The sequence below is a fragment of the Palaemon carinicauda genome, chromosome 3, assembly GCF_036898095.1.
Source record: "Palaemon carinicauda isolate YSFRI2023 chromosome 3, ASM3689809v2, whole genome shotgun sequence".
Classification (NCBI taxonomy): Eukaryota; Metazoa; Arthropoda; class Malacostraca; order Decapoda; family Palaemonidae; genus Palaemon; species Palaemon carinicauda.
In genome coordinates, this window is record NC_090727.1 from 148,776,644 (window position 1) to 148,801,461 (window position 24,818).

The 24,818-nt window shown below is 40.4% G+C and overlaps 1 protein-coding gene across 5 annotated transcripts in view; it reads left to right on the plus strand.

Moving 5' to 3' along the window:
• Positions 1-24,818, plus strand: part of Pex14 (peroxin 14) — a 174,031-nt gene that overhangs the window by 96,327 nt on the left and 52,886 nt on the right. For all 5 annotated transcript variants that reach the window (XM_068370873.1, XM_068370870.1, XM_068370874.1 and 2 more), the window contains exons 2-3: positions 588-652; positions 8,326-8,469. In XM_068370873.1, the coding sequence (XP_068226974.1) occupies positions 605-652; positions 8,326-8,469 (192 nt within the window). In that variant the 5' untranslated portion in view covers positions 588-604. The remainder of the gene's footprint in view (positions 1-587; positions 653-8,325; positions 8,470-24,818) is intronic.

The window sequence follows — 24,818 nt, forward strand, 5'->3', positions numbered from 1 at the left end:
GAGGCCTTCCCACCTAGATGGCTACAGTACTTACTCTTTCTAACTACAGTACTGTATCTAAAACAAATGCAGTATAGTACATTTTTATTTTGCCAACTTAATACTCTATAGTAGATTTCTTTTAATACAAACCCGTTATAGTACTGTACTATACTTTAAAGTTCATGCTTTCTTCACCCTCATCTTTTAGGAGAGGTTTAGACAACTCTAGGAATATTTTTTTCTATGGTAGGGGAGCCATGGAGCTTGGAGTATGGATATACATGCCTGACTAGGTGGAAGTCATCATCTTCCTTTACTTTAGTTCAGCTACCATGAAGTACAGTACAGTAATGGGTTTATACTTGAAATATAGATAATGTATTAAAACAGATATGTTTTACTCTACTGTGTATTATATTTGCCATTCACCATTTAATTTCTCATTAGTCTATACTGTATAGATTCTAATGAGTTTGTTACGAAGTTTGGCTGTCTTGTTTTTCATATTCATAGTATTGAGGTTTAAGTTATGTATCCAATATACAGTATATTACGATTGCTTTGTGATTTTTTGTAATTTTGTACACATTTTTGTTATTTCACAGAATGTAAATAGGACATCATGAGTTCAGAAACAAACGAGGAACCACAGATCTCTCGGGAAAACTTGGTATGTTCAATCATGTTTTGGTTTCATTACATTAACCTTGATAGATATTTAACAACGAACATAAAAGTACTGTACTTGATAGCTTTTTGGTTTATTATGCTTCCTACACGTTTAAAAACTTTTCGTCTTTTAAGATAAGGACATGTCTTCAGCGGGGCTGGAATGGGCGTTGAATTATTAATGAGGTATTGTAGTTGACTATTGTAATGACAGGTGGTGCAAAGGGGAAGCCCCACCCACTTACCTGTCTCGGACAAGCCACTTTTGTCTTCGGCTGTAATGAATATAGGAGTTCTGTAATGTTGCTGATCTCTTTCGACTATTAGATATTTAATTTTGTTTGTGATAAGTTTTGATTTTTTTAGTGTTCTCACTGGTAACAGCGGAAGTACACCAAAAAGTAAAGATTTGGTGAAGTGGATGGATTGGGTTCTCTGAGGATACAAACCTTTTTAATCTCTTGAATGTTGTGTACATTTTGGATAGGGTAACTGTATGTAGCATCCTCCCGAGGGAGTGTTTATGTTCCTCTTCTGATCAGGAAACCAAGGAACTTTCGGAGCGTAACTCTTCTTGCTTTGTGGTAGTCTCCCTGACTTGGGAGGGAGTTACCCAATTTGTCACCTGTACTTTGCTGCCTGAAAATGTTCAAAATTTTTCTGGTAGGCACAGCGGACTGATACTTTTCCATGAGTGGTGATGCCTGTGTAGTGCAGTGTCTTTGTGTTTCCTGTGCTCCCTTTGATACAAGAACCTCTTGTAGCTTCCTCCTTTGAGGAAGTGCAGTCATTATTTTTCACCCAGACCATAACTCCTGTGTGGCAGCAAGGGATATTGGCTGGAAAAGGGAAGTAAAGAAATTTAGCTTTTTCTCTTTCTCTTCTCTCCTCCTTTCTCTTTGTCGACGCTTCTTTCTTGAAAAGAAGATGACGAAGAAGATACTGCAGTCGCTAAAGTAGGCCTATTGATAAAAGTACCGTGGGTCTTTTAGTGATTATTTTCCCCACTGTGGGAGGTAGTGATTTTACTCACCTGCTAGCTGGTACTTTCAGGGTTAGAAGCAGAGCCTGAGCTGATGTTAAAGATTCCACTGTTGCACTGATTGCAGTTTAGTGGTCGTACTTGGACCAAAAATCAGGGTTGTTGTAACCTATTTGAAACCCTGCTTGGCATTTTGTTGAACTGAGGTTTGAGATTTGCTGAAGCTTGAAAATTTCTTGTAGTGACTGTAACCTCACCGTCCTTTTGAGCTAAGGATGATGGTTTTTGGGAGCCTATAGGTTTACCTGCCAAGTCATCAGCATTCATTGCGTGGCCCTCCGTGGTCCTAGCCTGGGTGGAGACAGACTTTGTTCACTTATCATATGTATATACTGTATGATAAGTCTCTAGTGCATTGTTCTGCTTGGGCATTGTCACTGTTCCTTGCCTCTGCCATTCATGAGTAACTTTTTAACTGTAGAATAGGGGAGGATGGGCATTATGCACTCACCTTTCTCATTCCTGTCATGATATAGGAGGATTGTTCGTTACCCCTGTGCCCCACTCTAGTATGTTATAGTACCTTTAAAGACGGTTAGTGAAACGTAAGCCTGTTGAGACAGCCACAGCTGTTTCATCAATTACAGGTGAACGGTACTGATCTCTAGCACCTTAGAGTAGGTTAATACGGGTATTGTTCCCTCTGCCACCTCATTACCGATATGGAGCTCACAGATTGACTGGTACCTTCGATGTTAGTTAGTGATTGTGAACCTGGTGTGACAGCCATCAGTTTCATTAGTTGGAGATGAACATTCTTAGCAAGATAGGTCTACCTCACTGTATGATATAACATACTGTACACTATCAGTTCTGATTTTGTCATTTTCCTTGAATATTGAATGCAATGATAAAATCCAAGTTACATCATTTTATGCCACTATATGTCACTTTCCTTGATTATTAAATGCAATGATGAAATCTAAGTTACGTCATTTTATGCCACCCTATGTCACTTTCCTTGAATATTGAATGCAATGATAAAATCAAAGTTACGCCATTTTATGCCAACATGCGTCGGTCTCTTTAAGTCTTAAAATAATAATTAGGTACTGTACTGTACAGTACTCTACTTCACGTGAAAGTTTGTTAATGCAGTACAGTAAAGTACTATTTTGTATAAGTTACATTATAGGATGAAAATCTAATCTTATGTCGAAAATCAACTTACGTCAGGTCTCTTGGAACCAGTAAATGGCTGAGGGCAGGGTATTATTGTTGGCTGTTATGTGTATTTTGATATCAGCACCTTTGTTGTCCATTGATTATTGTGAGCCTGGTAGAAGATGATCACTTTACCTCCTTGAACTGATTCTGTACAGAGTTTTACCATTGAAGAAAAAGCAGCAGTAATCTTTCAGGAGGCCTCTCTGAAGAAGCTCCTTGGGACTTCTAGTGAGTGCTCTTTTTTTTTCGGGAATGAGTTACAGATCTCGCCTGCTAATTATTACCTTGGGGTTCAGTCAGTTGGATCTGTAGGATAGGTGAGGGTGGACATACAGTATGCACCTACCTTCATCATTCTTATTGTGAAATAAAAGAAAGTCGCTTTCCCTCTTCCTGAGGGAGTATTGGGTCGATCCCTTTGACTAGTATCTTTGGGGTGTTCAAGCAAATTGTGAACCCAACGTGACAGTTTTCTTCTTCGTACGCAGGTGAGCAGTCCCAGCTGGCTTTGTAGGTCAGCCAAAGGTAAGACGTTTCACCCAACTTTTCCATTCCTACTGATCCATAGGAGGATTGCTCTTGCCCTAAAGAGCTGCTCTCCGTCGACAAGAGTGAGTAATAGAGCTCACCCACTGACCTATTTTGTGCCCGTCAAGCGAAGTGTGAGTTGTGTGGGAGAGCTGCTTCTGTGGCACCGGTTGGTGGTGAGCAGTCCACATGCACCAGTCACCAGCACCATAAGCTTACTCTCCCCTTGAAAACTATCTTCCTCCTCCTCCTCCTCCTCCAGGTGGGAGTGACAGAGCTTGCCTTTGACCATTTTCCCAGTATTCGGTCAGCTGGATCATAAGCTGGGAATAACAGATATTCTTAGAAACCAGTCCCATTCAGGTGGGATGGAATATTGTCATTCACACTTATAGGGGGCCTTAAGTCTAGTGGTGTCGCATTCTGCCAGCTCTAAGGTAGGTCCCAAAAGAAAGAGAGAGAGAGAGAGAGAGAGAGAGAGAGAGAGAGAGAGAGAGAGAGAGAGAGAGAGAGAGAGAGAGAGAGAGAGAGAGAGAGAGAGAGAGAGTGTGAGTGAGTGAGTGAGTGAGTGAGTGAGTGAGTGAGTGTGTGTGTGTGTATATGGAAGAGAACCTGTCTCTTGCCACAGCCCCTTACATCAGATTGTGGATATCCTTACCTCTACGATGGGGATGGAACAGAACCTGTCTCCTGCCACAGTTCCCTTACATCAGATAGTGACCATCCTTGCCTACCTCTGCTGAAAAAGCTCCTCTGTGAAGATTGGAGGGGAAACGATTCATGCTCCATGCTAGAAGGGTCTTACGTCCAGGAGTAGGATGTCCCTCATTCTTAGGAAAAGGCCATATGCACCTCCTGCTAACCAGAGGAGGACATCATAGGGTCTTTCCTTCAAGATTCTCTCTTCTCTGCTTCAGCAAGAAAATAGGAGCAGCAGCTCCTCGGTTATATTTGAATCCCTCTTCGTCGGGAGACCGGTCCATCTGCAAGCAGATTGCCAATTCTATGTTTAAGGTCCCTTGCCAATCCTGTGTTTTAGGTCCCTTGGTGGGATGGTCCCTGTCCTCGGGGCACGGGTGAATGCACCTCCTGCTAACCTGAGGAGGATATCATAGGGATCCATCCCTCAAGACTCGTCTCTTTTCTGTATCGGTAAGAGAGCAGGAAACTTTCCAGGCTCTTCTTGTCAAACCTTTGAAGGATTGGCTTCTGGTACCTTTGTTGCCACACGTATGTTGTTACTAGGACCCAATACCTGTGAGTCCCGAACACTAGGGCAGGACCTTCTTGATCTTATCTCTCCATTAAAAGTTGAAGCAAAGATGTCTGGTTTTACTACCTGAAGAGGATTCAACACATTGCGTGAGTGTGTAGCTGCATTTTCATTAGGCCCAGCGGGGACACGAAGGAAGTGTCCAGACATTGTTCCTTCTGGTTTTATGAGGCCGCCTACTTGCAGATACAACTTTGGTGTGTATGGACCTCTGCCATCTCAAGGAAGAACTCACAAGCATAACTCTGTCAGTTGCTTTCGGTTAACTTGTTGGCATGCTTGAAGTTGAAGGTTGGGTCTTACAGTTTTGGACCACCTTCTCTCTCTACCTGACTGTTGTTATCCACAGGTCCTAGGACCCCTTTTCTTGGGTCCTGAAGTGGCTGCTCAGTAGCTTTGTAATATTCCCAGCACCCTCATGCAACTAGTATGCATCTTGTGTAAGGTAATGCGATCAGCAAAAGGGAGAATGTCTGACTCTTCTACCTCTTAATAAGCTGTACATCTGATGCTAGAGAGTTACGCAATGGAGCAGCCTTCTTGCAGACTGTGTCTGCCTAGAAGCAACTCCTCTAGCCTCCTTGCAATGGGGAGGATGGGTCAGTGTCATACCAATCTTTTTTCTTGATGTGCCTGGCTAAAATCATTTCTCTATCATAGTACCAGCTTCTTTTTAGATACAGCTCACCCTTTAGAAGGGAGGGACCTAGAAAAGCTGGCTCAAACATTGTCTACTCTAAACTTGATGTACAGTGAACCCTCGTTTATCGCGGTAGATAGGTTCCAGACCCGGCCGCGATAGGTGAAAATCCGCGAAGTAGTGACACCATATTTACCTATTTATTTAACATGTATATTCAGACTTTTAAAACCTTCCCTTGTACGTAGTACTGTTAACAAACTACCCTTTAATGTACAGAACACTTAATGCATGTACTAACGTACCCTAAACTAAAACAGGCACAAATATTAAAGGCGATTTTATATCATGCGTTTCCTAAACACGCCAAAAAGCACGATAAAAAATGGCAACCAATGTTTTGTTTACGTTTATCTCTGATTATAACGAAGAAACAAACGCATTTACACATCTGTGTATAGGTTAGTTTTTGCATGATTATATTGATTATTCAGTACAGTATGTTGATTTGGTTATTACTAATGTTTTACTTAATTTTTCTTAGGACTTCCAAATGAAATGTTTTTCTTTATGACGCCGCCTGAAACGACGGCGTCATAAAGTACGCTCAGTAAACAAACTAAGGAATTTAACGCGCATGATGAAAGTGATAAATAATGATATTACAGTAAAAGCTTTTATAAAATATATTATTAAAAATATTATTTACCGTATCTATATAAAATCATACATACGTAGCAAAGCAGGAAAACAATCTACGAGAGAGAGAGAGAGAGAGAGAGAGGAGAGAGAGAGAGAGAGAGAGAGAGAGAGAGAGAGAGAGAGAGAGAGTTGTTTTACATACGTAAATGTAAATTTTAAACAAAAAAAAAATAGCCCCATTTCATATAAAATAGATTACAAATATTTTACTTTATCATATTACAGTAGTCTGTATAATACTGTAAAGTTCAGTACAGTATGTTGTTGTTAAAGTCGTGGCGAGGAAATTCTCACTAAACAAAAACAAGCCATTCAATTACAACAGCTGATTCATTCTCTCTCTCTCTCTCTCTCTCTCTCTCTCTCTCTCTCTCTCTCTCTCTCTCTTCGTGTTATACAATACTTACATTTAGATGAAGAAACTAAAATTAGTTTTCTTAGTGTCAATTAAATACGAAACGAAATAATTAGGCCGAGTCTACATCCATTTCAATCATAGCTAAAAATACGGCATCCGATTTCATCAGCAAACCACTATTTTTTGGGAAATATCATTTTATTCTAGAAAATTGCCACTCTTTAAATAGTTAATTGCACATTAAGAAAGCGTGTACTTTTGTTTTTAAATTTCGGGTGTGTTTTAAAAATCGAGTATTGTTGACTTCTTTTTTTTTTTTTACTTTTGGCTGTGATTAGATCAGCTGTCATCTAGCTGCCGCTCTTGAGTGTGTACGAATACACTAACAAAGTATCATTTATACCATTTCTTAGCTTATTCAAACCGTCTACAGTATACAGTTGATATTACATAAGCACCAATGTTTTATAACCTATCAAATTTTTTTGTTTATTACATTTAAACCCCCCCCCTCTCTCTCTCTCTCTCTCTCTCTCTCTCTCTCTCTCTCTCTCTCTCTCTCTCTCTCTCTCTCTCTCTCTCCTCTCTACCTCTCTACCTCTCTCTCTCTCTCTCTCTCTCTCTCTACCTCTCTCTCTCTCTCTACCTCTCTCTCTCTCTCTACCTCTCTCTCTCTCTCTCTCTACCTCTCTCTCTGGGCTACTTTTCACTACCTCCCATTCCTTACCTCTCTCTATCTCTCTAACAAATGATATCTTTGTTGCTCCTCAAAGTTTCCTTTATATTGAAAATCAATCATGATTAAATTTTCCTTACTTTCTCCAATCTCACACCAAAATCCGCGATATATGTATATACATGGGTTATGAAAAAAATCCTCGAAGTGGTGAATCCGCGATGGTCGAACCGCGAAGTAGCGAGGGTTCACTGTAAATGTCTAATGGGAGACATTTAGACACCGTACTTTGTGGTTACAAAAGAAAAAAAAATCTCAAAATAATCATAGAAACCTGGAATGGAAGGGCACTCCAAGATCAGTCTACAGTATTAACATTACAAGACCACTAGCTGTTAACAAACTTCATAGATACAATTTAGGCTGAGACATGGCTCCCTGGGGAGGACTCTTATTGAAGTGGGTGAGGGATAGAACTTCTAGCGGAGCTTACTAAGTGAATCTTCTAGATTCACAGTCTGAGTTTTGCTGTTAAGAACAAATTACTTGAAACCTACCTGAAGGTCCCATAGGCATTAAGGAAAGACTTGTGACCTGGCTTATACCACTTACAAAAGGCTGATTCTTGTCATCGTTGGTAATGATGGACTCCCATTAGACTAGAAACCGTTATCTTTTCAGGCCAGTTGTACTTAGTTTTGGATAATCTTCACAATTAAATGTGTTGTTCTATACTTTGATTATCCTCCATTTAGAAAAACTACTCAAATTTCATACAAACAAGAACATTTCTGTAAAATAAATTTTGTTTCATAGAACCCAAATATTTTGCTAGATACTAGACTGATTTACTTCTCTGATGGAATTTCTATCTATGTCAACTTAATAGCAATGGAATTTATACAGTACTGTATACTAATGGAAGTGAAGGACAGTTGAGTTTACACAATATCTTAATGGATTATTGTCATTTATTTACATGGAGTCACACAGGGTTTATTTTCCATTAAATTTTTAGATGGTCTGTTTTTTTTTATATATCAAAGTTAGAGACTAGCAAGATAAGTATACACATATGGCTAGATGAACTTCCCCTCTTGATGATAATGATAAACAATTGTTCAGGATTTTATTTGGATTTTGAGTAAAGCTGGTTCTGAAAGTATTTTGTTTATATTTTACAGTCATTGGATGATGAGGTACAAAATATGTGCAGTTTACAGTACTGTACACATATTCATGTGTAAGTAAAATGCATAATTTATGATTTATTATAATGACATTTCAGATTGAGGAGGCAGCTAAATTTCTTACAAATCCAAAAGTTGCTCAACATGCAGATGACCAAAAGACAGCATTCCTTCGGAAAAAAGGTCTCACTGAAGATGAAATAAAATTAGCATTTGCCAAAGCAAAAGTCAGCATACCTGCTGTGAGTATAAAAATATTCTACAGGAATTTTAAGTGTTGCTAGCTTATTTATTTACATTTTGATTTTTTGAAATACTGTACTGGAATGCTTCAAAGTTGTGCACTGGTACAAGACTTTTCATTTGTATCAAGAAGTCAAGAAGTGTCGACTATTCTTATAACCTAACATGAAATTAATTTTTAAATTAGTATTAAAAAGTAGCTGTTCCGACACGGATACAAACCCTCGTTCATTACATAGGAGTACTGTACTGTATCCCTTCAGCGAAGCTATACCCCTCTGTAAAGAACTCAGGTTTGTAGCTAGTTAGGAAAAATACAAATTTCTTACAAATTTGTCATATTGACTTCTGGTTCTATGGGTAAGTCACATTATTTTGTCTGCTTGCACTGGAGCCCTTTTTATTCCTACGCGTATATAGAATAGAGAAAGTCTTTGTTAATGAGGTAGTGAGGGCGGGCTAGCAGTCCTGCCCACTTTCCTGTCCTAGACAGATGTAGTGTTGCATCCTATCCATCATCATCATCATCATCTCCTCCTCTTTCCACGCCTATTGACGCAAATGTCCTTGCTTAGATTTTGCCAGTCATGTCTATCTTGAGCTTTTGAATCAATACTATTCCATTCATTATCTACTTCACACTTCATAGTCCTCAGCCATGTAGGTCTGGGTCTTCCAACTCTTCTAGTGCCTTGTGGAGCCCAGTTGAAAGTTTGGTGAACTAATCTCTCTGGAGGAGTGCAAAGAGCATGCCCAAACCACTCCATCTACCCCTCACCATGATCTCATCCACTCAGATAATCTCTCTTGAAGTTTCATTTCTAATTCTGTCCTGCCATTTAACTCCCAGTATTCTTCTGAGGGCTTTGTTCTCAAAACTACTAAATATGTTGAAGATTGTTTCATTGTCACACCATGACTCATGTCCAAACGGTATCGCCGATCTCACTAAAGTGATGTATAGGCTGATTTTTTTCATGTAATTTCAGGGGATTTGATTTCCAAATTTTGCCTAACCTAGCCATTGTCTGATTTTCTTTTTTTCAATATTAATCTTACCCGATAATCATGTAGCTGTCAACTCCGTTGCCCGACAGAATTCTACGGAAGGGATACGCCAGCGATCGCTATACAAGAGGGGGGTGTACTCACCAGCGCCACCTGTGGCCAGGTACTGCAGTACTTCTTGTTGACACCACCTCAATTTTTCCTCTGTCGTGCCTCCGGCTAGACCTACATGGATACGCTGTTGATTCTGGAGTTTTTGCTCACGATTTGGTGATGTATTTGCTCTAGAGTTTAGCTTTCGCTATTCAGGAAGTTTTATCATTAGCTTAGCTAGCTTTTGGAATTAATTTGATTAATTATGGTGACGAAGAGAGTATGAACTCTCTTTCACTTTTAAATGGCCGACCCTTCCCTTAGACGGAAGTGTTGGTGTCTAAGAGAGTATAGACTCTCTTTCTTAATTTTGCTTAACAAAAGTTATAGATTTATTTTATATCTCTCCGCCTTTTATAGGCCTCTTCGATTAACTTCCTTTTATTATAAACTTATTAAAATTAATTTTTATATTTGTTTATATTCGACCTTTCCTAATAGTAGGCGGTCTTTTCTTGGTACCGAAGTTAATTAACATTGAGCCCGTCATTTCGGTTTTACCTGTTAACATATTATGCTATTTTAATGTTTTTGAAAGAATTTCTTTGATAGTCTCGTACTGTTTTCAAAGTTGAACTAACGTTTTGTTTTGTCTCTGCAGTTGTTGACGTTCAGAACGTTCAACTTGCGCTCTATCGTTACGATAGAGAGAGAATTTTCACGGTGTCACGTTGCAGTAAGAGTAAACCGTTTCTAGCGTTTTGTTCATTCTTTCTTAGCTTAATGGTTTTAATTCTAATAAAGGAACTTTTTATTTGGGAAATCTTTCAGTTTTTTTCCTTTAACAATAATATGTTTTAACGATATATATGATTGGGCTCTTCTCTCAGGTTCTAAGTCAAGAGAGAGAGAGAGAGAGAGATAGAGACGGAGGGAGAGAGAGGAGGATAAACGTTTCGTTCAAGCGAGTAACGTTGTTATCGTTTTTGCTCTTCTCCCTAGTCTCTTTAGGGGAAGAAGGTAAACGTTTCTAGAGTTTTATTCTTGTTCTCAAGCTTTATGCGGTGAGAGATTTTAAACGTAGTTTATTTGATCTAGTGTTTAGTCTCTTTCCAGCCACTGAATTATTTATCTTTCATTAGATTTTTCTGTTACATTGTAATTCTGTTTTCGCAATTACTAACTTTTAAGGAAGGATAGAATTGCGTGTTTCAGGTACAAACCACTTAAAGTTTCGAGTTCAGTGAAATAAGTGCAAACAGAAAATCAAAAGTGACAAGTGATAAGCGCAAAGTGTTACAGTGTTGCGTTCGAGGGTTCGTCTGTTCGTGCCAGTTGTTCGCCTAGTCTGGGACCTCTTACAAGCTCCCAAGCCCAGGGGAGAAGTAATGTCGAAGGACTTATGGGTTCAACAGGCCTTGATCGACGAACAGACGTTTTTCCCTCCGTGGTTTCGGGTGTATCTACACACGTTGCCGACGTGATCACCCCACCCACACAAAGACGAGAGAGCCCTTTTATTCCTCGTCTGCGGAAGAGGTTTCTCGCAGAAACCATGGACCAAATCTTGCAGCTTTTAAGTGCAAGTCGGTCCCTTCCGCACAAGTCCAACTCCTAGGTGTAGCCATTAGCCCTGGGTCAGTTCGGACTTGCTGCAGTACGACAACTGCACACCTCCCAGAGAGGCAAGGTGGTATCGCAACAGGCAGTAGCTCCGTCTGTTGCCGCACCAGCTGTTTTAGACCCTCATTCTCAACGGACAGTAGCTCCGTTTGTTGTTGTCTTTCTTAAACTCTAGTGGTCTATGCTGCAGACAATGCAGTCTCAGCTTGCGGTGTTGATGCAGGAGTTTCAGGCAGAGAAGGTTAATACACCTCCTCCTGCGAACGCTCCTCCTCCTCTGCGCAGTACAATCTGCCAGACGTATGAGGTTGAGGTTCCTCAAGCTACCTCCATGCGTGAGCTGCCGCGTTGGGAGTTGCCAGATACCAGCGCTGTGCAGCAACCTCCACTTTCCTTGAGGCAGGAGCCTCTTACCACGCAGCAACCTCCTCAACAATGGGGGCAGGAGCCTTATGCCTTACAACCTCCTCTACCCTTGAGGCAGGAGTATCTTGCATTACAACTACCCTCGAGGCAGCAACCTCTTGAGGTACGACAACCTCTACCATCCTTGAGGCAGCCACCTCAACTCTCGCAGCAACCACCTCCACTTTCCTCGAGGCGAGAACCTCAACTCTCGAGGCAAGCACCTCAAGAACCTCAACTCGTGAGTCAAGAGCCTCTCTCTGCGCAGCCACCTCAACCCTTGAGGCAAGCGCAACTCTTGAGGCAGGAACCTCATGCTATGAGTCAGCCACCTCAACGCATGCATCTGCCACTTTCTCCTCAGCTTGAGCCTCTTCCCATTCAACTTGAACCGCAGTCTATGCAGCATGAGCCTCTCTCTGCGCAACTACCCCCTCAACCCTTGAGGCAGACGCAACTCTTGAGGCAGGAACCTCACAGGATCAAACCATGAGGCAGGAGCCTCATGCTATGCGGCATCCTCCTCAACCCATGAGGCAGGAGCCTCATGCTATGCGACATCCTATGGGCTCTCGTGGCATGGTTGGTTTCGACCTGGCCTTTCATTAGAAGGGGCTAGTGTTCGATCCCAAGTATGAGGTAGAAATTTATTTCTATTTGAACACGATGTTGTGTTGATATTTATCCATATTGACTCATTAGAGGTAATTTGAATGAATTACTACCAATTGTGTCACGTGGTGGCCCGGGGAAATCTGGTAAAACTCTCTGGTAAAGAGACTGATGTCTCACCAGGTAAATCCTCGGACAGCTAGATTAGTGTCAGGTTCAGATTTCTTTTAAGCAGCATGAGCCTCATCCCATGCAGCATGAGCCTCATCCCATGCAGCATGAGCCTCATCCCATGCAGCATAAGCCACACGCCATGCAACATGCTCTGCTTACCTTACAGCATGCTCTACATACAGCATGCTCTGCATACAGCATGCTCTGCATACCTTACCGCATGCTTCTCAGTCACACATCTTTGGTTGTTGCCAACTCACTAGACTGTCAAGCAGTTTCATAACGTTGCCTTCTAGTCTGCTGCTTTTGCACCAGTGAAACCCTCACTGAGAGAACTTAGCTTTTCTCGGATATGGTCCCTGTAGATGAGAAAGTGCTATTCTCCCTCCTTCTGATATTCCCTTGAGGACTCTGTCATTTGGAGAGGAGCCTTTAGCTGCGTAGCCTCCTATGGACTTTTATTTAAGCATAACATGCTTCCAGGGAAGGTAATGGTTCCACTTCAGTCGCTAACCCCGTCTGTTACCACACCTGCTCCCATAGACCTTGAGCTGTGTTGCAAGACATGCAGTCCAAGCTTAGTCCTTGTTAGAGGATTTTTTGTTTACGGAGTCAGTGTGTCACTGGGAAGACGTTCAACAACCAGCAGAAGTGACTTGTTGTGACGCAGTGCGGCAACCTCAGCAACCCGATAAGGAGTTGTCTGTACGACCCAGACAGTCTAGACAGCTTCGGGTTGTCACTGTACTTCCTCGCTTCCCCATGGTTGACAGTTCACAGACTGTGCAGCAGTACCATGATCTTGTGTCCGGCTCCGTCAGACGACTGGCTTTTAAGAGCTCCCACAAGTCGTCGCTGTCTGGAGATTCTCAGATGGACTATGGATCTGACCAAGGAACTGGGCCTCCTGGTCAATTTTGAGGAGTCCCAGCTCATCCCATCCCAGACCATTGTCTACCTGGGTATGGATCTTCAGAGTCGAGCTTTTCGGGCTTTTCCGTCGGCCCCAAGGATCTTCCAAGCCCTAGAATGCATCCAGAGCATGCTGAGAAGGAACCGATGCTCAGTCAGGTAGTGGATGAGTCTAACAGGGACACTTTCATCGCTGGCCCTGTTCATCGTGTTAGGGAGACTCCACCTCCGCCCCCTTCAGTATCATCTAGCTGCTCACTGGATAAAGGACATGACGCTAGAGACGGTCTCAGTTCCTGTTTCCGAAGAGAGGAGGTCTACTCTCGCGTGGTGTAAGAACAGCTTTCTTCTCAAGGAAGTCTACCTTTGGCTGTTCAGAAACCCGACCGCCGTCTCCTCTCGGACGAATCAGACACGGCCTGGGGTGCGACTTTGGACGGACAGGAATGCTCGGGAACATGGAATCAGGAGCAAAGGACACTTCACATCAATTGCAAGGAGTTGTTGGCGGTTCATCTGGCCTTGATAAACTTCAAGTCCCTCCAGCTTAACAAGGTGGTGGAGGTGGACTCTGACAACACCACAGCCTTGGCTTACATCTCCAAGCAGGGAGGGACTCATTCGTGGAAGTTGTTCTAGATCGCAAAGGACCTCCTCATCTGGTCAAAAGATCGAAAGCTCACGCTGGTAACGAGGTTCATTCAGGGCGATATGAATGTCATGGCAGATCGCCTCAGCCGGAAGGGTCAGGTCATCCCCACAGAGTGGACCCTTCACAAGAATGTTTGCAGCAGACTTTGGGCCCTGTGGGGTCAGCCAACCATAGATCTGTTCGCTACCTCGATAACCTAGAGACTCCCGTTGTATTGTTCTCCGATTCCAGACCCAGCAGCAGTTCACGTGGATGCTTTTCTGCTGGATTGGTCCCATCTCGACCTGTATGCATTCCCGCCGTTCAAGCTTGTCAACAGGGTACTTCAGAAGTTCTCCTCTCGCAAAGGGACACGGCTGACGTTGGTTGGCTCCGCTCTGGCCCGCGAGAGAATGGTTCATAGAGGTACTGCAATGGCTGGTCGACATTCCCAGGACTCTTCCTCTAGGAGTGAACCTTCTACGTCAACCTCACGTAAAGAAGGTACACCCAAACCTCCACGCTCTTCGTCTGACTGCCTTCAGACTTTCGAAAGACTCTCAAGAGCTAGGGGCTTTTCGAAGGAGGCAGCCAGAGCGATTGCCAGAGCAAGGAGAACATCCACTCTCAGAGTCTATCAGTCTCAAGGGGAAGTCTTCCGAAGCTGGTACAAGGCCAATGCAGTTTCCTCAACCAGTACCACTGTAACCCAGATTGCTGACTTCCTGTTACATCTAAGGAACGTAAGATCCCTTTCAGCTCCTACGATCAAGGGTTACAGAAGTATGTTGGGAGCGGTTTTCCGCCACAGAGGCTTGGATCTTTCCACCAACAAAGATCTACAGGACCTCCCTAGGTCTTTTGAGACCTCAAAGGAACGTCGGTTGTCCACTCCAGGCTGGAATCTAGACGTGGTCCTAAGGTTCCTTATGTCATCAAGATTTGAACCTCTCCAATCAGCCTCTTTTTAGGACCTCACATTAAAAACTCTTTTCCTCGTGTGCTTGACAACAGCTAAAAGAGTAAGTGAGATCCACGCCTTCAGCAGGATCATAGTTTTCACATCTGAAACGGCTACATGTTCCTTGCAGCTCGGTTTTTGCTAAACGAGCTTCCTTCACGTCCTTGTCCTAAGTCGTTCGAGATCCCAAGCCTGTCCAACTTGGTGGGGAATGAACTGGAGAGAGTACTTTGCCCAGTTAGAGCTCTTAGGTACTATCTAAAAAGGTCTTAACCTTTACGAGGACAATCAGAAGCCTTATGGTGTGCTATCAAGAAGCCTTCTTTTCCAAGGTCTAAGAACTCAGTTTCTTACTATTCAGGCTTCTGATTAGGGAAGCACATTCTCATCTGAAGGAAGAAGACCTTGCTTTGCTGAAGGTAAGGACACATGAAGTGAGAGCTGTGGCTACTTCAGTGGCCTTCAAACAGAACCGTTCTCTGCAGAGTGTTATGGATGCAACCTATTGGAGAAGCAAGTCAGTGTTCGCATCATTCTATCTCAAAGATATCCAGTCTCTTTACGAGTACTGCTACACCCTGGGACCATTCGTAGCAACGAATGCAGTAGTAGGCGGGGGCTCAGCCACTACATTCCCATAATCCCATAACCTTTTAACCTTTCTCTTGAATACTTTTTATGGGTTGTACGGTCGGCTAAGAAGCCTTCCACATCCTTGTTGATTTGGCGGGTGGTCAATTCTTTCTTGAGAAGCGCCGAGGTTAAAGGTTGTGATGAGGTCCTTTAGTATGGGTTGTAGCCCTTGATACTTCAGCACCTTAGAGTTGTTCAGCCTCCTAAGAGGAACGCTGCGCTCAGTAAGGAAGACGAACTTATTAAAGGCAGAGTAATGGTTCAAGTCGACTTCCTTACCAGGTACTTATAATTTCATTGTTATTTTGAATAACTGATAATATGAAATACGGGATACTTAGCTTCTTGATATACATGTACACTGGTTTTCACCCACCTCCCTGGGTGTGAATCAGCTACATGATTATCGGGTAAGATTAATATTGAAAAATGTTATTTTCATTAGTAAAATAAATTTTTGAATATACTTACCCGATAATCATGATTTAATTGACCCACCCTTCCTCCCCATAGAGAACCAGTGGACCGAGGAAAAATTGAGGTGGTGTCAACAAGAAGTACTGCAGTACCTGGCCACAGGTGGCGCTGGTGAGTACACCCCCCTCTTGTATAGCGATCGCTGGCGTATCCCTTCCGTAGAATTCTGTCGGGCAACGGAGTTGACAGCTACATGATTATCGGGTAAGTATATTCAAAAATTTATTTTACTAATGAAAATAACATTTTCAATTTTTCATTAAACTCCAGTTTTAACCCTGGATAGGTACGGTCCTCGGACACCCCTTTAAGGGTATACTCGGACGCGAACGACCCCGACGCCAAAAAAAATTCTTGAAAAATCAGTTTTTGCAGTAACCTCCTTTTTTCTTTTGCCAAAAAAAACTTCAATGAATGCTTAAAACAACTGTAAAGATAAATACTACTCATCTGCAGAAAAACTATTTATTATAAATATTTTAAAAAATTAAGTAGAAAAAAAAAAAGACCTGACATAAAAATTCATAAAAAAAAAGTTTATACATATATACACAAATCCTTTTAGTAATTGATTCTTGAATGTTTAGGACACATCTTGATGTATTTTGGATGAAGTCAGACCCATGGAGGTGAAGATCTGAAATGAGAAAAAAAGGGTAACTTTTTTTGGCCAAAAAAAATTGTCCAAATTTCATGAATTTTTTTGGGTACCCAAATGAAATAGGAAGTGGCTAATTTTTTTAGGGAATAAACATATGTTATCCTAAAAATAGAAATATGTAAAAAAATCTTCATTATTTTGTAAATTACATTTATATCAGGGGCCATATCTAAAGGTAATTTTTTGAGTACTTGGAAATTTCGTAAAAAAATACATATATTTAATATATAATATGATATTTATGCAGGTAAAAATATACCAAAATATCACAAATTCTATAGGGAACAAGAATATATATAGATAGGGCAGCTTACGCTTCGGATATGTCCACAAAATGGCCGCCAACCACACTGACTCAGACTCCCTAATCTGCCACTTGAAATGTAGGAAGGGTATGTCAATTTCAAGGTGTTATTTACTAATCTAATTATTATTGGATATGCATAAAAATTGTATGGTGGGTTGCTGGATAATTGTCGATTATTTTACGACTATAAAATTAAAATTCTGACCCAAAAAATTTTTTTGAAGGGAAATAAAATCGAAAAAAAAAATGTAAAACAATATTTTAGCTAAAAAAATTTGATGATATTCAATCAAAAAAAAAGTAAACAAAATTTTCCGACAAATAAACATCTAGAGGAATCATTACTCTGTGATAGTTCCTTAGTACGTAGTAATTTTGAAAGAATTTGGAAAAAACGAAAAAATGGCAATCACCGGAAAATCGAACACATACCTATATATACGCCATATCTGGCTAAAAAAAAGATAGGCATGGGTAGCCAGATCATCTAGAAACACTTTCCAACACTATAAAAATATAAGTTTTGCGACACTACTTGCCAATTCCTTACGGTAACATGACTAAGCAAAAAAATGCAAAACAAATAAAAAGGGGCACTCGTGGAAAAATGGCCATTCTAATATACGGCATTTCAGAAAAAAAAAATTTCAGCCACGTGCTAGGCAAACCATCAAGGCATATTTTCCGACAAATAAACATATAAATGAAATATTACTCTGTGATAGTTCCTTAGTACGTAGTAATTTTGAAAGAAATGGGAAAAAACGAAAAAATGGCAATCACAGGAAAATCGAACACATACTTATATATACGCCATATCTGGCTAAAAAAAAAATAGGCATGGGTAGCCAGATCATCTAGAAACACTTTCCAACACTATAAAAATATAAGTTTTGCGACACTACTTGCCAATTCCTTACGGTAACATGACTAAGCAAAAAAATGCAAAACAAATAAAAAGGGGCACTCGCGGAAAAATGCCCAACATTCTAATATACGGCATCTCAGATAAAAAAAAAAGACATGCACGTGTTAGCCCAACCATCAAGGCACACTTTCTAACACATAAACATGAAAAAAAAATCAATAATATACGGCAATTCCTTACTACGTAGTAAATTTTTACAAATATTGAAAAAAAAAAGAAATTGGCAACCGCAGTTAAATACCCAATATACCAATAACTACGTCGTATCTGACAAAAACAAAATCACGCATGGGTAGCCAGATCATCTAGACACACTTTCCAACATTAAAAAAGCAAAAGTTTTACGACACTATTTCGCAATATCTTACGGAAAAATGACTTGGCAAAAAAATTTAAAAAAATTAAAAAGGGACACTCGCGGTAAAATGCCCGACATTCTAATATACGACATCTCAGATAAAAAAAAAGACATGCACGTGTTAGCCCAACCATCAAGGCACACTTTCTAACACATAAACATGAAAAAAAAATGAATAATATACGGCAATTCCTTACTACGTAGTAATTTTTACAAATATTGAAAAAAAAACAGAAATTGGTAACCGCAGTTAAATACCCAATATACCAATAACTACGTCGTATCTGACAAAAACAAAGTCATGCATGGGTAGCCAGATCATCTAGACACACTTTCCAACACTAAACAAGCAAAAGTTTTACGACACTATTTGGCAATATCTTACGGAAAAATGACTTGGCAAAAAAATGAAAAAAAATGAAAAAGGGGCACTCGCGGTAAAATGGTCCTCGTGGTGATGAACGACATTTTAACTAAAAAAAAAAACATGCACATGGTAGCCAAACAATCCACCAAGACTTTCCACAACTGATAACCTATACAAGTTGCACCATTCTACGACAATTTCATAATACGTAATAACTTTGATAATTATGCAAACTACCTCAGAAGGGTAAACTCGGACGCGAACGACCCCGACGCGTCTCAGAAATCGGGGAAGGAGTACAGCTACAGCAATGCACATCTGGACACTACTAGAGCGTGTAGGGGAGACACCTCCTGCAGGTCGATCACCCACAAATTCAGTCACAGGGGTGAGTCACGTGAGAAAAACCTGTTTTTTTTTTTACCCTCGGGGTCGCAAACGACCCACCGTACCTATCCAGGGTTAAAGACCATGTAATTAGAGGTCATAGCCCCTAAATATTTGAATGATTCCACCTCATTAATCTTTTCTCCTTCCAATGATATTCCAGCTTCCCTTGCATATTCTGTTCTCTCCATCTCTGTCTTTCTTCTAATTATCTTTAGTCAATCCTCATGTGATATTTCATGCATTCTGGTAAACAAGCTTTGCATGTCCTGTGGTTTTCTGCTAAGGATGCCATCATCAGCATACACTAGGTCAGCTAATTTCCTTTTACCAATCCAGTCCAATTCTTCTTCACCATCCCTAACTATTTCTATACATTGCAAAATCCATGAGAAGGATAAGCAACATAGGTGACAACGTATTCCCTTGGAGTACTCCACCATTCACCATTAACTTTGCACTTTCTATGCTCATGAACAGACTTAATTAAATTTACATACATAAGAGGAATTCCAAAATAACGTATGACTCCACAAAATTGGCTGGTGCACACTATCAAAGGGTTTCTCGTTGTCCACAAATGCCATCAAAAGTTGATTTCTATATTCTACACATTGCTGTACCACATGTCTTAAAGTGAAAATTTGGCAGTACAGTACAACTTCTACCTTTCTAAATCCTGCTTGTTCATCTCTCAGCCTTTCTCTCTAGTCTCTTTTAGAATGAGCATACTATATGTTTTCATGACAACTGACGTAAGTGTTATGCCTCTGTAATTATTGCAATCAATCAGATCTTTTTTGCCATTTTCACCACACCTAGCTCCCATTCATCAGGTTTTGCCTCTTCATGCCACATATTAATCTTGTAAGTATTCTGGGAGTCGCTTCATTTTCGGCCAGTATCATCTTGGCAGTTATTCCATCGTATCCAGGTGCTTCCCATCTCTTTAGTTTTTTAATGATAGCTTCTACTTCAAACACACTAAAATTCTTTCATAGGCACATAAATGTCTTCCTCTGCATCAGGTATATCGATCAAATTATTCCCATCATATCTCCTATTCATGACCTCACTAAAGTGTTCCATCCAGCATTGCCCCTCTTCATCTTGTGTTGTTATAACAGATCCATTTCCCTTTTTGATGGGTATATGCTGCTTCTTATTTGATCGAGTAGAGATTTCAATAATAATTCTATGCAATTTGAAGACATCATTCAATTTTCATATCTCTCTTTGGGATCTTATCTATTACACTCTCCAGTTCTTCATAATATTCATCTTTCCTTTCTTTAGAGGAACCATTTGTTGGTGCATAGCAAACTATAATACTCATATTGCACTGCTTTGATTTAAACTTTGCAAGTAACAATATACTATTTACAGCTCTCCATTCTGTTAATGTCTTTTCTGCTCTTGGTGTTATCATCATTCCTACCCCTTCTCTTCCAACTCCATCTGTTCTTCCTGAGTAGATATATATACAGTATTGCCTTAGTCTAAGATCTTCCTGAGTAGATATATATATTGTTTCAGTTAGCACCAAGATATCCAAACTATATTTCATAAATTAATTCTCTACTTGCTGTAACTTACCAATCTGATTCATGGTTGTAACTTTTCAATTACCAATTTTCAATTTTTCTTTAGTACAGTGATACCTCGGTACTCGACCATAATCCGTTCGAGATCCGTGTTCGACCTCCGATTTGTTCGAGTACCGAATTTTTTTTCCCCATAAGAAATAATGGTATATATTCTATTCCGTTCCCAAGCACTCGAACAGGCCCAAAATATTAATAAAACGTGTACCTAAACAACAATAATTATCTAAATGTGTATGAAATTGGTCAGAAAATCCTATAAAACAATTTTAAACCATTTACTGTACTAAAATAAAACAATTTTAAACCATTTTCTGTACTGTAGTGAACATACCTTTGAGCAGCGGTTCGATGGCATACAGGGATGGATGTGGAGAGGATGGAAGGGGGAGGTTACTGCTTGGAAGGAGAGTCCCCTTCCATGATGTGGCGGGGTAGTTCTCCTTCAGGAGTTGTTTCTCTCTCCAATGAAAGGGTGGGCAGATCTATTTCAGGGGTTTCTTCTCTTCTTTGTCTCTTCTTTGGAGGAGAAACAGGCTTTGATGTAGCAGCTTTCTTTTCTTTTGTGAAAAACTGGTCTATTGTTAATTGTTTCTTCCTCCTCTGCAGTATTCTTCGAAAATGATGAATACCTGTTCTATTACGAATACCTGTTCTATTACGAAACTTTTCAAACCAACCCCTGCTCGCTTTAAATGTAAATGAATCACTTTCACTGGTACTCGGACTTTTCTTCACTAATTCTTCATAGATATGCAACGCTTTTTCACAAATGAACGCTTCACTAACACTTTCCCCGGCCAACTGTTTTTCTTTAATAAATATTAAAAGCAACTTTTCCATCTCCTCAATCACTTGTGGCCTTTGCTTAGTTACCGCCGTAACTCCCGTTGCAACATTCGCCTTCTTAATCATTTCTTTATGCTTTAAAAACGTAGAAATGGTCGACTTCGCCATTCCGTATTCTACCGCTAAATCGGACACTCGTACACCATTCTCATATTTCGCTATAATTTCCTTCTTCAACTCGATCGTTGTTCGCACTGTTTTCCTCTTCTCCTTCCCCTTAACACTCATTACTTTCTTGGGACTCATTATGAAAGCTAAAAAAGCAATTAAAAGCACTGAAAATCACTAAATCACAACGAATGCTGATCGCGCGTTGTCTGAGTGACGCTCTCGAGAGAACTGATGCTTCCCGAACAAGCGAGAGTGGCCGAGATGGCGCGATCATCACAAAGCCCATGCGGTCGTCACGTGTTCGGCTGGTCGAGTACCGAATTTTTGGTCGAGCACCGCAGCAAAAATTTCTCGAAAATTTTGGTCGAACTCCGAATTGTTCGAGTATAGAGTCGTTCGACTACCGAGGTATCACTGTATTTATAAACCGGGAGATTCTTAGCTCTCAGCTACGCCCGGGACTTGGGGCCATTCTGTTATTTTTGCTTTCCATAAACTGACTAAATTCATAGATGATTCATGGGCTAAATTCATCAAAGGAAAAGCAGTTCCTTGTGATGTGCAGTACCTCTATAACTAAGCCAAGTAATCTTTGCCGGTCACTACAAATTTCAGTAAGATCATCCACCAGGCATCAGGAGTAAAAACCGAAGAGACATCTTGTCTATTGCCTTAAACCCAATCTGTCACCTTGCTGCCAGTGACATCGAGATTTAGGGGAGCATTTCCTCCTCACCCAAAGTTCTCGTTACTCCACCAACTTGCTCATCCGCTTATATAGCCTATCCAATGAGTGTTAATCTTTTTATTTATACTTTCAATTTGAATGGTTGATTGTTGGCTTTATTCTCATCTAGGAATTGAAGCTGGAAGTTGTTAGTAACTGTGGGGGAAAAGGTAGCTGCTGTAAATGGTTTATGTCAAAGCCGGCTATAAATCCACGTTCTACCCTTCTTTTAGGGACATGATTGTTTGCCATCATCCCTATGTGCCGAGTGTAGGTCAAGGTCTAACATTCAGTGGAAAGCATTGGTATGAGGAGGGAAAAGACAGCTAAGGACAAACTAGCATCATCCTCTTCTCTAAACTTTGGTCAAGATAGCCAGTAATTTCTACTCAAAGTGGCCATTTACATGCATACACCTTTTGAGGCCCCCAACTTAGCCAGTTTAGGAAAGTAGACATAGGAAGGAAGAAGGGACTGTGAAATTAGTGTTCCTCTTCTTGCAGCAGTGAGTAGGAGGATGCCAACTTGGCACCAACATGGAGCCAAACCTTGGGTAGTTAGTGTCCTAATTTATTATTATTATTATTATTATTATTATTATTATTATTATTACTACTACTACTACTACTACTACTACTACTACTACTACTACTACTACTACTACAGTATTATTATTACTAGCTAAGCTACAACCCTAGTGGGGAAAGCAGGATGCTATAAGCTCAAGGGCTTCAACAGGGAAAATAGCCTAGTGAGGAAAGAAAATAAGGAAACAAATAAAGTACATGAGAAGTAACGAATAATGAATATAAAACACCTTAAGACCAGTAACAATGTTGAAATAGATCTGTCATATATAAACTATTAAGACTTATGTCATACTGTTCAACATAAAAACATTTGCTCCAAGTTTGAACTTCTGAAGTCCCACTGATTCAACTACCCAATGAGCAAGTTCATTCCACAGTCTGCTCAAAGCTGGAATAAAATTTCTGGAATACTGTTTAGCATTGAACCTTTTGATGGGGAAGGCATGAATGTTAGAATTAATTGCATACCTAGTACTACATACTTTATTTGTAGTCTGGGAAGAACCGAATGTAAAAGATGGTCAGAATTATGAAAAATCTTATGCATCATTCATAAAGAACTAACTAAACAACAGTCCCAAAGATTAATATCAAGATCAGTAATAAGAAATTTAAGACCAAGTTTATTTTTCCAACAAATTAATATGAAGTTGAGCTGCTGAAGACTGGACAGGAGAACAATGCTCAAGACAAGGCAGAATGAAAGAATTAAAACATTTCAGAATAGATTAATTACTGAAAATCTTGAAAGACGCGTTAAGCCAAATGTTTGTACAATTGAAAAAGAAACAGACTGGATGTGTTTCTCAAAAGTAGATTTGCAATCAAGAATCACACCTAAAATTCATATAGAGTTAAAGAAACATTATCAGTACAGAGATCTGGATTTTGAGGAGCCATTGTCCTTAACCTACCTACAATCATACATTTAAGTTTTTTAGGTTTCAACATGATGGGGCACTTATTTGTTACTATTTTTTATGGTTAACCCCCCTACAGACTAATATCATTCTTAAATTATCATCCAACATCACTTAAAACAATAGCCTTATTGGCAGTGGCTGATGGGATGTTGGAGAAGAATGAGATCAAAGATGTTAAAGATGGATCTCCAGGCTTCTACACTTGCCTCTTCTTAGTGGAGGAGTCTACAGGGGCTGGAGGCTGGTCTTAGACCTCTTTCTCTTAAAACAATTTGTTTTTTCAACAAACCAAGTTTGGGAAGGAAGTTGTAATAACTATACTGACTTCCAGTAAAGGAGAGTTTTATTTATGTTGTTGGCTATCAGAGAAAAGAGACCTTATTTGTACTGTCTCTCATCAGAGAAAGAGACTTCATACTTTCAGTGGATCTGAAGGATGCATACTTTCAAGTTATCATCCATCATTCCTCTTGGAAGTGTCTCCTCTTCTCCCATAATGGAGCATTGTAGTACTTCAAGATTTATGTTTTGGACTGTTCACTGATCCCCAGGCATTCACTTGAGTGTTCATGCTGGCGCCAGCTTGGGCCCACTCTCATGAAATACATCGCATAATTCATTTCGACAATTGAATGATATTGGTCTCCTGGTGGGGGCCATTTGCTACAGGGTCAATATCACCTGTTCTCTTTTTGTTGCATTTTGAGAATCGTGATAAATTGTGAGAATCTGAATCTTACACCCAACCAGAAGTTGAAATATCTGGGCATGCAGATAGACAAGACTTGGCAAGAGTTTTTCGATCAGACGATTACATTACTAACCTCAGAGAGTTAGTGGAGCTGTTAATGTCCAAGGTGGTACTTCCAGCTTGATGGTGGTGGAGTCTTCTTGGCCACCTTTCCTTGTTGAAGCTCGTTCCTCATTTGCATCTCCACCAGAGCTCCTTTCTGTAATTTATAAAGGATCACTTGTCAACCTCCAGGTTTCTTCAAACTGCCTTGTTC